Source organism: Magnolia sinica, chromosome 4, assembly GCF_029962835.1.
Source record: "Magnolia sinica isolate HGM2019 chromosome 4, MsV1, whole genome shotgun sequence".
Classification (NCBI taxonomy): domain Eukaryota; kingdom Viridiplantae; phylum Streptophyta; class Magnoliopsida; order Magnoliales; family Magnoliaceae; genus Magnolia; species Magnolia sinica.
This window is the reverse complement of record NC_080576.1, coordinates 86,259,784-86,276,148: the sequence shown is the minus strand read 5'-3', so window position 1 is coordinate 86,276,148 and position 16,365 is coordinate 86,259,784. Positions and strand designations below refer to the sequence as shown.

Here is a 16,365-nt window from a genome sequence, read left to right as displayed (position 1 = left end):
AAGAGTTCATTGGATAGTAATTTAGCTTGAAAATCTTCAAAAGAGATAGTTCTATCTCGGGAAGCAATAGAAAGAGATGTGATAAAAAGAAGGAAAGAAGGATTCAAACCAGAGACGATATAATTAATCAGATCATCATCATCAATGTGTTTCTCGGCTGCACCAAGTTCTGCCACAATCTCCTTTGCATTATCTAGATAGGTGGAGCAATTTCTAGAGCTTTGAGATAGGGACTGAAGTCTTCTCTTCAGATGGCCAATCCAAGATTTGGACTGAGAGGCAAACTTGTTGGATAAAGTAGTCCAAGCAGCCTTTGCAGAAGTGATGCCATAAACCGAGGGTGCCACCTTACGAGAAAGAGTGGCATTAATCCAACCAAGAACAAACTGATCTTTTTTGTGCTATAAAAGAAAAGCTGGATTGAGATTAGAGGTCTGTCTTCCCTGATCATCTGAGAGGAACTTATCTGGGCACGGTTCTGAACCATCCATGATGCCTATAAAATCATTACTTTTGAGTACAAGAACAATTTGTGATAACCACATGAGATAATTCTCCCCATCAAGCTTAGCCGAAACAAGTTGACTAAGGTTAGGAGCAACAAAAGCAACAACATGAAAATTTGAAGAAGAGGAAGCCATGAGGATAGGATAGGAGAAAATATATGGATCAGACGTGAGTCAAGGGCTTTGATACCATGACAGCAATTGAATTGTTTGGAATTCTGGCTTCTTGACCAGATCCGAGAGGTATATTGCATATATATACACTTATGATATTGTAGGTTACAAGAGATTTGAATTTTCAAACAAAGAGGGAAATAACAACATAATAACAACTCTAACAAACATTTGATTTGAAATTTATTTGATTTCAAATTTAAAATACAAAAGAGAGGTTTGTTAAGGTTGTTGGAGAAGATCAAGGGATTTAACTGTCTTTATCAGTGATCTCAGTCAAAGTTATGGATGTTTTCTGCTTAATAGTGGAGAGGTCGGTTGCAAGGAATCGACCTTGCTTACGCACAAGATGCAGTCGATGGACAGCTGCACTCCTTTCGCAGTCTTCTCGCAGCAAATAGCTTGCGCCCGCACTCAACCCGCGTTTTGGCGCTGTGGAAGAACCTGAACGGCAGATCTGAGCCATTAAGACTTCATGGCTCTGGTCGGTCCCACCTTGGGGTGATTTTGAACGACCAAGATCATTGGACCGTTCCTGGCCATGATCGCTAAATGGCCCTGATCAACTGAGTCTCGGTTGCGCTGTAAACAGGGCTTGCGCAAGCCTTGCGCTGTGCTGATGGTGGGGCCCATGATTGATGTATTCAGAAAAATCCAATTTGTCCACTGAATGCACAATGAAAAACCAGTTGGAATTGGCTGGTTTTGAGTTAGATTCGATGTGGCCTACGAATTATTTTATTGCACCGTCTATCTTCCGTTTGAATGGCTGAAATCGGATCCTCGTTGCTTCTTGGAAATTTTCCGCCTAGGTCTTGGTCAGTGGGCTTGTAAGACTCTGATGGACAGTCCGGATCGGACCGTTGAATCGTGATGGTTGCCCATAAGAAAGGACCGCAACTCTATTCTCGCGTTCGCAGCCGATTTGAAATCGGGCGGAAACCATGCAGTCAAACGCAAGTTGACCTCCTTTAGTTGCTCGGTGCACTGCGAGTGCACAGCCGGTGTGCAGTCCCACGTAGCAAAATGGGTCCCAGATTGATGCGCGTGAAAAATCTGATCCGTCCATCCGTTTTGTCACCTCATTTAAACTGTTGAGACCAATTTTGAAGCATATCCAGATATCATGTGGGCCCCAAATCATTAATTCATGGATTGATCTGACCGTTGGACCACTTCCATAGGGATCCAATGGCTGAATTTCGATGTGTACGGTTAATTTATGGTTCCCAGGCCAGATCTAAAGTTTCGAGCCAAACAGATGGTGGGAACCCTGTGATCTTGCATTCTGGACGACTTTCAGGCCTCTTTAGTGTGACGTGATTTTCTTGAATCTCGGCTGTGTAAAATCATCGATCTCGGTCCCCTGGGGTCCATCCCTTGCCCTGGTGCCTTCAGAGAGTCAAATCTACGCTTTTACTACCTTTTTTCAGTCCAGGCTCGTAAATTCACCTTGCAACAAAAACACGATTAAAATAGGCCGTTAAGCATTATCATGTACATAAAATCATGTGATAATTGGGGTCTAATATGCAATATTTGACCCTCAACACAACCCCCAACCAGCATTTTGCTAGTCCCGAGCAAAGTATGCGAAAAATAAGTTGAGAATTACAAGACAATTTCTATAAACTCGGGTGATTTTTGAAAAACAATCCAGATACTAGAATTCTAAGATTCATGAATGTTGGGCAGAACTTTCTCCTGGAATCAAGCGCACGGTAAACTTCATAATCAAGTTCAAAGTATTAATCCATCAATTAGAAAAATTCTAAACATTACGATCCATGGGTGTATAGTGTAATCTCTGCTTATCAACATTAAGATTCACTTCTCTATTTCATGATATCATTGGTAACCAATAAGAGAATTCATGACAACCAAAACCTAAACCAAAACTTGCCTCATAGATCATCCGGTCATTCTACCAACTCTTGATTTTTCCATTAAAATTAACGGCAAGGAGGGGAATCAAATTCTTACCTATAGGGAGCAACCCTATGGTGAAGACCATTCGCCTAACCCTTTCCGAATGTCAACCTTGGGGAATCGAACCGTCACCTATAGGGAGCAAACCCATGGTGAAGACCATTCGCCTAACCTTTTCAATTCTTCTTTATAAGCATGATGGTAAAATTTCTCGGGTTGGTTCCTTTCATGCTTAGTGATTACCAAGTTAATCCTTCAATATCGAACTGAAACCTTAATGTGTAAGCGAGATGTGACATGTGAAATCATGATTCAATCAATGTTTAAAACTTCTAATCATGGATTGATAATTCAAACTCAACTGTGGAATCTATCAGACAACTAAATCCAAGAGATGCAAATCCCTAACACTCCGCATCTTATAATTCTAAATCAACTATGGTCGTCAAAATCACTTCGAATTCACAAGAATTTCCAGAAAATTTTTAAAAATTTTAAATTTTTTTGCTCAAGACCGAGAAAACATTGATTAGGTAACCTAATCTCCCACCCCCAACCTAAAATATACATTGTCCTTAATATAAAAGATATGAGCATGCAATGCACATGGGACAACGAAGTAAAGGAGAAGTGATGGAAAGATAGTACCTGGACGATAGATTCAAGAGGCCGTTCCACAAAGATCTCATCATGAAAGCAAGTTAGCACGAGAGTGAAAACAAACTATCCTAAAACAATGTAAAAAGCAAACTAACCTAATGGCATAAAACCGTCTAACCTAGAACGACATTAAGCAAACTATCCTAGTTCTATGAAAGCAAAGGAAAAACTACTCGGTCATGCCGCAAAGTTCCTCTTCTGGCCAATATCTGGATAAATTTCTTAATAGGTTTCTCAACAAGATCATCCAAAAGCCCATTTTGCAATAGGCTTGGATGCCCTGGGGCATGACTTTCCAGAGAAATTTATGTACCTCATAAAAAATTTGTCGTTGATTCGCCCGAGGTATCCAAAGGATATATGATTCACCTATGACAGAAAAAGTGTCAATGTTAGTACTCGATGGTGAATCGGAGACTACATGTATATAAAATTTAGAAAAATTCTCAGGAAGTGATGTAGTCTCAACACATTCCGAAGTTCCAGACTTCGGTTCCACTATTAGCTCCTCCTCTAATGGTAAACGATCAGGATTTGTGGAAGAAGGGGCCTTATAGTAAGGGTTCTCTCGGTTAGTAACAGCTACCGAGATATTGTCCTGCACGGAATCCACTTTTGCTTTTATCATAGGATCGTCGGGATCTGCAAATTGTGCCAAGCATTCATTCAAAGAGTTGGGAAATTCGGCTGAGAGTGACTTATTTTCCACATTGAAGCTTGTGATGATTTGCCCAAGGAATCCATCGTTTTTTAAAGTGGATGGACGCATGCTCTCTTGCTCTTGCCATGCATAGTCAGATTGAAAATCAAAATGAGAAGAATTGATGTGAAGACTTTGGTCATTGAAGTTTCTCAGTGAAGGCATTGAATCGTCTAAAGTGTATAGCTCAGATTGTGGCCTCAACTGGGTAGTTTCAAATTCCAGAGTCATATCGAGCAAATCGTCCATCTCCCGAATCATATCATCATTCAATTCAGGGGAGTGGTCTAAACATGCATCACAAAGGTTGGAAGGGTTAGTTGAAAGTGGTTCATCTTCCATATTTAAGTCAGTCATATTAGACGGGTGGAGTAGATCACTATGGTTGGTAGATTCCTGAACCTCTTGATCATTGGTAGGGGCCACACTTGAGATTGAATCCCATTACTCATCATCGTCCAATTCAGTGCAGTATACACTTGGGATGGGATCACATTCCTCACATTCTATACCTAGAATGGGTTAAGGTTCGAATAAACTAACCTCTTCCTCATCATTGAAATTAAGTGTGTCATGTGAGTGAAGTGTGTCATTATGATTGTATTTGAAAGACACCCACGTCTCTTGATCATTCTTGTGGATAATTATCGAGATTGACTTATCGGGAAATTGAACCATATGTTCATTAATGGAATCCAACTCCTCATTTGTAATTTCAGTTTCTTCCACAAGCGAGTTATGATTACTTTCTTCACATTGTGCTTCTAGATTGGGATGAGGTTGGGGTAACCTAGTCTCTTCCTTTGCCATAAGGTGTGACTGAATTATTGAAATTGAGGATTTGAGCAATTTACATGATTGTATGACAAGTTAATTGAATTGCTCTTGTGCTTTCACGAGTTTCTGAAGTGAATCCTCTTGGATTGTTTCTGATTGGGTTTCAAAGGTAGAAGACCCAAGAGAATTATCACTATGATATATTGCTGGTTCATCTTCCCAACATTAATGTTTCCACTTATTATAGTCATACGGATCATAGGTGGGAGAATCTGATGGTTGGTAATACATATTATCACTCATAATATAATCACGCATTGTTTTCTTAACTCTTGGAATGCAATTATTTTCCCGCAGATAATCACCGAAGGACTTCTTAATCAGTGGAGCATCATATTTCGATTGTTTGAAGAAATTTTCAGAAAATATTTGAGGCATAGGCTGTTTCCCATCATAATCATCATACATCAAAAAACTTTCCCAAGATTTCTTAGTTATCTCAGCATACACACGTTCCAACTCTTGCATGGTAAAACCCTAACTCTGAATCGAATTCTAAAAATAAAAGAAAAACATTCCTACAGCAATATGGAAGGTAAGAGGAGAAGTTAGAAAGAAGTTACCAGATTAGAGATTCCTAAGTTAAAACCTGAAAAACAAAACAAAACAGGTCAGTTTCTAAAAATAGAAAGTTTCTAAAGGAAGGTTCTAAACCTATAATTAGAAAGTAAAGTTAGTTTATAAAAAAATAAAAGAAATTCTAGAATTAGAAAATTTCTAGAAAAACAATACCTAATCCTAAAAATAGAAAAATAGAGAATTAGAAAGAGATTACCAATTTAGAAAGTCTTTCTCAGAGTCCTACAAAATTACAGAAGTTAGGTTAGTTAAAAGTTAAACAGAAAAATCTAAACCTAAGTTAGAAAACCCTAATCTTAACCTAATTCTAAAACTAGTTAATTTCAGAAAAACGCAACCGTCAGTTCCCGGCAATGGCGCCAAAAACTTGTTCACACCCCAAGTATAGGGTTGTGATGTAGTAATAATCTCGGTGTGACCGAGGTTGAATCCACAGGGACTGAGCCTTGTACGTAATCTGAAAGTAACTAGAACTAGAACTAGGCGAAGATGAAATCTAAATCTGGAATAATTGAGGAAATAACTGTGATTAAAGTGAGTAAAACTAATGAAATTAAAGGTGGGAACTAGGGTGCCAAGGATCCACTTGTAGCAATTGGGAAGCCACCTTGCAATGATTCAAGGACAGAATTGGAATCAGAGTCCTATCCTATCCCATTGGTAAGAAGAGATTTGTCAGATATCTGAACGTCTCATGGATCTAATCATCAATAGATAAAGAATAATAAAGATTTGGAAGTGATTCCGTCACCAAACCATGCCTAGGAGACAAGGCAAACAATAACAATTTACCAAACCCACAAACAATCATAAGAGAATTGAGAAGATTAAGAGGATTCCATCACCCAACCATGCCCATGAGACTGTGAACAACGGGATTGCCTAATTTTACAATCTCAATACACGAAAAGAGAATATCTTAAGATATCGCAGATCTATTGTAACTTGAGTCACAACAAACCATTAAAACTAAAAATATTCCTCGATAATCAAACTAGAATCCATAAGGTTCAACCAGACATGAATCAAAACAAAGCCAACATCCCAATCACGCTACAAGCTTCACCTCTTAGCCATTGCTAAGAGGTTTAGCCCAACATGATTGGACCAGGTCTCACAAAAATAATAATAATAAAAAGCTAGTAAATAAACAGATAAAAACTGTAAAAAAATACTCTTTTTGTCTCTCTCTCTCTCGCACTCACTCACTGACGTCCCAGCCGTGGATGATGCTTCTGTCTCTTATTGATCTTTCTTTAATAAGCTGATGGAGGCAGTGGGGAGGTCGGTTGCAAGGAACCGACCTTGCTTACGCACAAGAGGCAGTCGGTGGAAAGTTGCACTCCTTTCGCAGTCTTCTCACAGCAAACAGCTTGCGCCCGCACTCAACCTGCGTTTTGGCGCCGTGGAAGAACCCGAATGGTAGATTTGAGCCATTCAGACTTCATGGCTTTGGTCGGTCCCACCTTGGGATGATTTTGAACGGCCAGGATCATTGGACCGATCCTGGCCATGATCGTTAAATGGCCCGGATCAACCGGGTCTCGGTTGCACTGTAAACAGGGCCTGCGCAAGCCTTGCGCTGTGCTGATGGTGGGGTCCATGATTGATGTATTCAGAAAAATCCAATCCGTCCATTGAATGCACAACGAAAAACTAGTTGGAATTGGCTGGTTTTGGGTTAGATTCGGTGTGGCCCACGAATTATTTTATTGCACCATCTATCTTCTGTTTGAATGGCTGAAATCGGATCCTCGCTGTTGCTTGAAAATTTTCCACCTAGGTCTTGGTTAGACTCTGATGGACAGTTCAGATCGGATCGTTGAATTGTGATGGTTGCCCACAAGAAAGGACCGCAACTCTCTATTCTCACGTTCGCAGCCGATTTGAAATCGAGCGAAAACCATGTAGTCAAACGCAAGTTGACCTCCTTTAGTTGCTCCGTGCATTGCGAGTGCACAGCCGGTGTGCAGTCCCACGTACGCAAAGTGGGTCCCAGATTGATGCGCGTGAAAAATCTGATCCGTCCATCCATTTTGTCACCTCATTTAAACTGTTGAGACCAATTTTGAAGCATATCCAGATATCATGTGGGCCCCAAATCATTAATTCATGGATTGATCTGACCATTGGACCACTTCCACAGGGATCCAATGGCTGAATTTCGATATGTACGGTTAATTGATGGTCCCCAGGCCGGATCTAAAGTTTTGAGCCGAACGGATGGTGGGAACCCTGTGATCTTTCATTTTGGACGACTTTCAGGCCTCTTTAGTGTGACACAAATCTCGGCCGTGTAAAATCATCGATCTCGGTCCCCTGGGGTCCGTCCTTTTCCTGGGTGCCTTCAGAGCGTCAAATCCACGCTTTTAGTACCTTTTTTCAGTCCAGGCTCGTAAATTCACCTTGCAACAAAAACATGATTAAAATAGGCTGTTAAGCATTATCATGTACGTAAAATCATGTGATAATTGGGGTCTAATATGCTATATTTGACCCTCAACAATTACCATACGAGATATATCGGTTGCGTCTTGCCGTTGTTGGGAAACATGGGGAAACATTGGGAAATTGGTCGAAGTTTTCAATGAAACTTCAGGGATTGTTAAAAAAATACCAATACACACTTACAAATAAAAGAATCATAAAAAACAAGTGCACATAATAGTTTTCCTTTGCATAGGGTTCTAATTTATGTGCCATTTGACTGAACTGATGTAACTATATTCAAAGTCGATTCATAAATTTATAAATGTAAGAAGATATTTATGGAAACAAAAGCATTGCATTCAAAAGCAAAAGAAGAAGTAGAAAGCTACAAATATACCTGCGGATTTCAATTTTTCAAAAACATTTAAAATTAATTTTAATTAAAAAATTACTTTTTTTTTTTTTTTCAAAAAATCCCCAAATTGATAAGAATGTGTAGATTAGGTTATATACATGTTATTTTTTTTCATGTTTGGACACTAAGATTGCAACCAATCAGGGAAAAATGGAGAAATTTTGATTTTTTCCAAGTTTTCGCAATTTGCCTCATCTCCCCCAAATCTTCAAATCGGGCTACAATTCCATAATTTTTCATGCAAAACATACATAATCATGAATTTCTTACCATTTGACACTATTTACAACATACAAAAATGAAAAGAACAAATCAAAACTGAAAGATCACATCTTTTATAATCTGGCTCCAAGAAGCTTTTGATCATGATTTCGGATAAATTTTGAAGATTTTCTTCCAACAAACTAGAGTGGACCGGTCAAAATCACCTTACAATGTACTAGGAAGAAGGTTTTGTTTTGTTTTTTTGTTTTTGGTTTTTTGGTTTTTTGTTTTTTTTTTTGTTTTTTTTTTTGTTTTTTTGTTTTTTTTAAAAAATAAATTTTAGAGGTTTTCCATACAAAATAACGCTGGTTTCCTTTTATCCCTTTTGATATTGCACTCGGTATCGATATATTGCTCGAAACATTAAGAGATACATCACACGATATTGCGATATCTACGATATACCACAATATCATCCAATATATTGCACTATACCATGGAAAGTGGACATTAAAGCTAGATTTCATATTGCCCAACTGGGATAATAGATATATCATGGGATGTATTAGTGATATGGCAAGATATTGAAAACATTGTTGGTAGTATCATAAATTCCAAGTATTGGGGATATATCGGTAAGTATTGCCAATGTATTGCTAATGTTTTTGACTGTGTAAATTCTAGGTCTCGCTTGTACCATCAATGCATTGCCAATATTTTCGGCTGTGTAAGTTCTAGGTGTCACTTGTATTGCCAATGTTTCGACAATATTTCGATAATTTCGCTAATTTGTCGCCAATGTATTGATATTGCCAAATATTTGTTCATTTAAAAAAAATTTCATTATTATTATTATTATTTTTTTATGGTGTATGGTTGTTCGATAATATCGCTAATGTGTCGCTTGTATCGCCAATATTTTCGGCTGTGTATGCATGCATGGATGGATGGTTGGTTTTGTTTTTGTTTTTATTTTTTATTTTTTTGCGCGGTGTGTGTGTAGACATGCATGGTTGGATGGATCCATGCTTCTCCAATGTTTCCCTGAGTCAACGATACATGCTTGTGGGCACCAACATATTATTTGATTCCTAAATATAAAAATGTGTATTTTAGCATCTCCTAAAGTATCATTGAAAAATTGCACCATTTTTCCATATATTTTTTTAAAATGTTTTCTTGAGTCGACGATACATGCTTTTAGACCCCCATTAAAGAGAAACTTATTATGTATGTCTTTTTTGTAATATTTGACTCCTAAAAATGCAAAAAACGTGTATCTTAGCATCTCCTAAAGTTTTTATTGAGAATTTCCACCATTTCCTCATTTTTCTCCAATGTTTCCCTCAGTTAGCAATACATTTCCGGATATCAACGATAATATCGGTGATATCCATACATGTTTTGGTATCCCCAGCCAGTGGTACATGTAACAATACTGATACCATGACCACTGATGCATGGGACGTGGGTTTCTAAGATCTTTGGCTCTTTTGTTGGGTTTTGTTGGTAAATTTGTGGGAGACCTCATTTCATCAATACGTTGGTGTTGTTTGTTGTCTATTTCCAAAGTGGAAATTGTAGGCTATGCTGCTCCTGACCAAAATTTTTTATTGTTGAAATCTGATTCAAATTTTAAGTCATAATAGATGCAATTCAACTTGAATTTAGTGTAATACACAAATATGAATTAGAATAAAAGCATGCGTCTAGTGCAGAATATCAATTAATAAAACAATTTGTATATAATAGTTCTGCAAGTTTCCAGCAAAGACACATTTAACCTACAAGTTACTCTGAATTCTCCACTGTTAATTCAAATTAACCCTAGTCCCTGATTCTTTAGTAGTTTCCTAACCGATCTAACTTCTACTTACTAAAATATCCCATCAATAACATAAAAACATAAAATTTGTGGAAGTAAAAAAATTGCACTGAATCTGAAACTTTCTGGGAAACCAACTTGAACTTTATGAAAACATCACACCTAGTTTTGGATTTTAACATGAAGGTTCCTAATAGACTAATTTGAACTTTCCTGAGACATTCCCAAGTAGGACCTTCCTCAGTTATAGACCCCTAAATCTTTAAAAAGAAAAGAAAAGAAAAAAGAAGCAGCTTAACAACAGAATCTCCTAATCATTTCCCAACTCTTTAAAGATCCAAATAATCCCTAATTGATGAAAATACATTATTTTCTTATGGTTTAAAAGTCGCCAAACTGCCTGCTGTAGGTCAAAGTGGGCCTTGGCTCACACTGCAAGTGCCCAAGCCCAATAAGTGGAACAAGAAACATTTGAAAGTTTTTTACTATATTATGTTGGCCCAGATATGTATGTATATATGTTTGCTTTGAATGCATCAAATACTTGAGCTGGTACCCTTTTCGTATCAGCCAACATTGTTCCTCTGCTTCGAGGGTCGAAATACATCCGAACAGAATGAAATGGTCGTGTGTGAAAGCCCATCTTTTCTTTTACGGAAATGCTCATATAAAAGTTTTATTGGTTGAAAATATTGACCATTTGTAATTATGGAATCCCTTCCAGCTTCCTTTCTTTTATTCTGTTCTTCTAATATGCTCAAGTAATTGTTCTTGAACTTGATATGAGAACACCCTGTACTTCACTGTGTGCACTATAAGTTATTGAACTGTCACTTCCTATAAATCAACATTGAAGGCACTTTTAATGTAAATTCATTTGATCTTCATTACTCGGACAATTTTTGGGCATTGTAACATCTTCATGCAATGCATATCTCTCCCTGGTTATGTTTGTTTATTATCATTGTTACGGTAAAAAATGTTGTTTGGGTTGCATACTATGATATACTGATACGATGTCTATAAGAATGACATGGTATGTGATTCTTTTGGTTTTGTCTCCCACAGCATTTATTCCTTCTGGCAGTTTGCCTGATGTGACTATATATGTACAAATTTCTTTAGCTATTAAAAATTTGATATTGTTGAATGTCATCCATCATTTATATATTCTAGACTCTACCTTGTCTTTGTCGGATGTCTGACTGCTGATGTTTTCTTACCATTCTTCATCTCAAACTGTGGATTTTATGGTTTCCTTCCCTTAGGCATCTTAAAAGTTACAACTGAGTAACCAAGATTAGTTTCCTCTTATCAGTATTTTAAAATGGACCCAGACAATTATGATTTCTTTGGGGGAGTTGGACATGCTGAGTATTGCTTTCAGGTAAAATTCCTGCTATTTCCATGTTTTAAATTTTAACTGCTATCTCCTTCTTAACTTTAAGCTAACAGAAAACATGTTGATAGGCTTTTATATATTTTAGCATCTCAGTGGTCTAAACACTTCTGTTATTTCTAGTGCTTTTCCACAGATATACATGCACACGTGTTCTGCCTATTCACTATTAGAGTGGGTTTGTTTCTGAATGTCCTTCTTCAGGATTATTATTAAGTACATTGAAAATAACCCGTTGCTCTATACTTTTGACAGTTTATAAATTCCAATCATATTGAATACGTAAACATTTTGTCCTCAACTGATTGCATAATTTCGGGTCATATCTTTAAGGATTTCAGCCATTACTTTTCTCCTCTGTAGACATTTTCTTTTTAAATTATTTATGATCACATTCTCAATCCTGCTGAATTACCTTGTTTTTTCCCCTCCTTCAGCATTATACCTCTTCAGAATCATGTTTGAGTGCATTTCAAGCCCCTGTTGATCCGAGCACAGCATTAGGGGGATTTTCTGGGAGCAACTATTCAGAGGTATATTTTAAGATGCTGCAGAGATGATCTATTTGGTCATGAGGCTTACATAAGAAATTCTTCTGCAGTCTCTTTTTTTTTTTTTTTTGTGGTTACTGTTTATAGTCATTAATAGAGCTGTTTTCCTGACAGGCTTCTGCATTTGTAATAACCTACCCGGTGAATAATGAGGTTGATAAAACAGGCAAAGAAAATGGAAAGGCAGTGGCTTGGGAGAAGGCTTTCATTCATTTAGTAAAGGTTTGTTTTACACCTTTGTTCTGCCTGGCCATATCATTATGCTTCCATATGGTTTCATTTAGTCATTATAACTTTAAATTGGCATAAATGGAGATCTAAATAACCAAATAGGGGTGGCGATGAACTAGGTGGCCCGAGCCGTCCTAGAGGGTCAGGGATGGGCCCCTAACTTGGTTTGAGGGCTAGATCTGGGGTTGAAATCTAGGTGCCAGGCTCAGCCTGGACCAATGAAGAATGGTCTGATGCCAGCCTGTTGGCTCAGTTCAATCATCAACAGGGCCACCATGATATGGAGGGATGGGCAACTTAAAGGCACTTGGAGTGGTTCTTATTCAACATACACATAGTTTAAAGACACTCAATAGATTTGGGGTCATATTTCAACGATCCTAGTTGTTTATATGATGGGACTCATCACGGATGGAGGACGGCTGAGAAAAAAAAATCTTAGATTAGACCATTTCAAACCATTGATTGTTCAACTCTTTTCCTCACTGGGACAACCCTACCTTGCCCAGCCCTGTAGGACCAAGTTTTCCAGCCTGATTAGGGTTAGGGCCCAGCCAGGATGAAGGCTTAGCAGACAAACCCTGTAGGATCAGCGCTTTTCCAGCCTGATAAGGGTCAGGGCCTGGACAGGACAAATGCTTAGTAGACCAGAGAGAAAACCTTGGCACGGTCCATTGCCACCCCCTAACCAAACCTTAAGAATAATAAAATGTTAATAGGTGGACTGTGTTTATGAAGAGTAATAATAATGATTTCTTTAAGAGATAATGAGAGTATTTAAAGGAAAAAGGGGAAATATCAATGGATTGGGTTCGAGTTCCTAAGGCAAATATCTGATCGGCTAAACCCTCTTTAGCTAATTTATCAGCAAGGCCATTTACCTTTCTACCATTTTGGACTAGCAGTATCTTTATCATAGAAGCAATGTCCCGATGTTGAAAGCAAATGATTCCAAGGCTTGGAAACATAACATGGCTCATGGAATTAGAATTTTTATTTGCAAATCCGAGCAGGGAAAGTGTTATCTATATGATGTGGTGATGTAGGACCGATGCATGAACCAACTATTGTGTGAGATCAATAACAAAATTAAAGCAATTAACAAAAAACATAAAACTTGCCATTATCATCACAAATACCAAGAAAGCCAAAAGAATATCATGCATAATCTTAGCCTAGGTTACCAAACATCGTCATACAAGATCATTAAATAAAGGAAACTAGGATCTAATGGATGTAGGGACATCCAATTAGCATGGGGTAAAGCCTATTTTAAAATAGAAGACCTAAAACTACCTAGGGTGAAATTAGGTTTTAGGAAATTGGGGAACTCTAGGATTTAGGGTTCATGGGATCAAATTGGGCGAAGGGATTAAAGGATTGAGGTATGAAGATAGGGGAATTAGAGTTTTAGAGGGATAAGATGTAAGGATTAGAGTTTAATTGAAGAATGTGATGAGCTAGGGTTTGGTGATTTAGGGAAATAGGAAAGGTAGAGATTTTTAGGTTTAGGGTTAGGGTTTAGGAAAAGAGAGGAGGGCTTTGATTCAAGGGTGATGTAAAACTAAAAGGGACAAGGTGTGGCCGTACGGTCAACCCAAGGGGTTCACATGTGTGGCCGAACGGTCACAAGTGTGGCTAGGTTGGAAGGGTTTCGGTCCGTTTAGGGTTTGGCTTGTTGATAGGTATGGGGAAAAAAAAGGTTTAGAAGAAAGGTGAAGATTTTGGGATGGAGAGAATCGAAGAACTTTGAAGAAAATATCTTGATGGAGAATGAATATATGATGATGTGCGGATAAATGGAGACCTCGCACTTCCGTTGATGAGATTAACTTAACACCAATCCCCCTTCCAAATTACATGGAAGGTATCTTCAAATCTCATGAAGATGGAAGAAGAAGAAAAAAGAGCAATAATCTTTTTTTTTTTTTTTTTTTTTTTTTGTCACAAAATCTAGCTCTCCCCCCCCCTACTTTTATAGCTGTAAGAAGTTAAAAAAATTACAATTACCACTATCTTGTGAATTGTAATGAAAATGACCCTAGTCTAAAGAAAATTAACTAAAATCACTCATAAGGTGTCCAAACATAAAATAATCAAAACTAAATCTTAAAAGATGATAAAGTCTAAGAAAACTGATGTGGACGATTCACAATCAATGTCCCAATCATGTGATCCATGCGATCCAATGGCTTGATCGTGATGTCTCTCTAATCCAACGGTCTATATCACTCCACAAAGCAGCCCATGTGCATCTTTCCAGTGTGGGGTTTTCCAGATGCTTACACATGCACATGGGGTCTTCAACATGATCACGGGTACTCGCCTAGCCACAGGGAAATCATTGTGGCCCGCCTTCTCTGATACATACGCAAAGGTGTATATGAAGTGATATCCTCATCATGTGGTATTACTATCATCACGTGTTAACCAATGGTCTGACCAGTGGCACCAACCATTAGGTCACAAAATGCAATTCCTAGTTTCTAAATTTTTAGTTCTATAACCAAACATTTCAGTTTCAATTACTTATGACTCATTGCAATGACATTTCCAAAGTGCCTACCTAACCGAAACTTTGCCTTTAAACTTTTTGTCTATTTCTTTCCTTTTCCTGATGCTTGTGCAGATTTTACTGAATATGGGAGTTATTCTTCTTCTTCGCCTTCTTCTTTTTCTTCTTTTTTATCTTTTATACTTTCTTACATTCCTTTTGCTCATGCATTGGTTATACGTTCCAGTTTCTTCTCTCTCTCTCTCTCTCTCTCTCTCTCTCTCTCTCTCTCCCTCTTCAAATATTCTACTATTTATGTATATAGGTTCCATTTTCCTTCTCTCTCTCTCTTGTCAAATATTCTATTATTGGTGTATATGGGTTCTATTTTCCTTTTTTCTTTTCCATTTAGGCAGTCAAAGTAAATCATGACTTGCTGAGTCAACTGAGTGAACTTTTCCATGCCCAAATCACAAGCCCAAACTAGCTACACCAACAGGTTGTGAATGTTGGATGGTCACAATCATCCTTCCACATTAGTCTAAACTCCTCGAAAACAGAAACATATTGTCCTGGATACTAAATGACTAGATTCACAATTGAATCCTAATTGCATGTATGGATCACATCCCTCTACCTAAATTTGGTTTGCATCATCACACCTTGCATAAGCATAGCATCACACCATGCGTATTGATACCTCACTAAAAGAGTTGAGTCACTCCATGCGCAATGACATTGTCAAAGTGCCTACCTAACCTGAACTTTGCCTTTAAACTTGTTGTCGATAATTTTCTCTCCTTTTCCTGATGATTGTGGAAATTTTACTGAATGTGGGAGTTCTTCTTCTTCTTTTTTCTGGGGGGGGGGGGGTGGTGGGGGAGTTACTTTCTTACATTCCTTTTGCTCAAGCATTGTTTATACGTTCCAGTTTCTTCTTCTCTCTCTCTCTCTTCAAATATTCTATTATTTATGTAAATAGGTTCCATTTTCCTTCTCTCTCTTCAAATATTCTATTATTTGTGTATATAGGTTCCATTTTCCTTTTTTCTTTTCTGGTTAGCTAGTCAAAGTAAATCATGACTTGCTGAGTCAACTGAGTGAACGTTGACTCAGCAAGTCATAAGCCCAAACTATCTACACCAATTGGCGGTGAATGTTGGATGGTCACAATCAGCCCTCCACATTAATCTAAACTCCTCGACAACAGATAAACATATTGACTTGGATACTAAATGACTAGATTCACAATTGAATCCTAATTGCATGTATGGATCAAATCACTTTACCCAAATTCGGCTTGCATCATCACACCTTGCATAAACATAGCATCACACCATGCATATTGATCACCTCACTGTAAGAGTTGAGGAATCACTCCCCAAAGCAAGGAGATTTTTTTTCAAGCATAAAAGAACTTCAATTGTTCAT

General features: G+C 37.8%; 1 protein-coding gene and 1 non-coding gene across 5 annotated transcripts in view; one reads left to right on the top strand and one right to left on the bottom strand.

Moving 5' to 3' along the window:
* Window positions 1-16,365, top strand: part of LOC131243314 (uncharacterized) — a 135,474-nt gene that overhangs the window by 47,650 nt on the left and 71,459 nt on the right. For all 4 annotated transcript variants that reach the window (XM_058242565.1, XM_058242562.1, XM_058242561.1 and 1 more), the window contains 3 exons: window positions 11,578-11,646; window positions 12,096-12,191; window positions 12,324-12,431. In XM_058242565.1, coding sequence (XP_058098548.1) covers window positions 11,578-11,646; window positions 12,096-12,191; window positions 12,324-12,431 — 273 coding nt within the window. The remainder of the gene's footprint in view (window positions 1-11,577; window positions 11,647-12,095; window positions 12,192-12,323; window positions 12,432-16,365) is intronic.
* LOC131244944 (small nucleolar RNA Z247) lies at window positions 25-149 on the bottom strand. Its single transcript, XR_009170712.1, has one exon. It is a non-coding gene; the product is annotated as a small nucleolar RNA Z247 (small nucleolar RNA).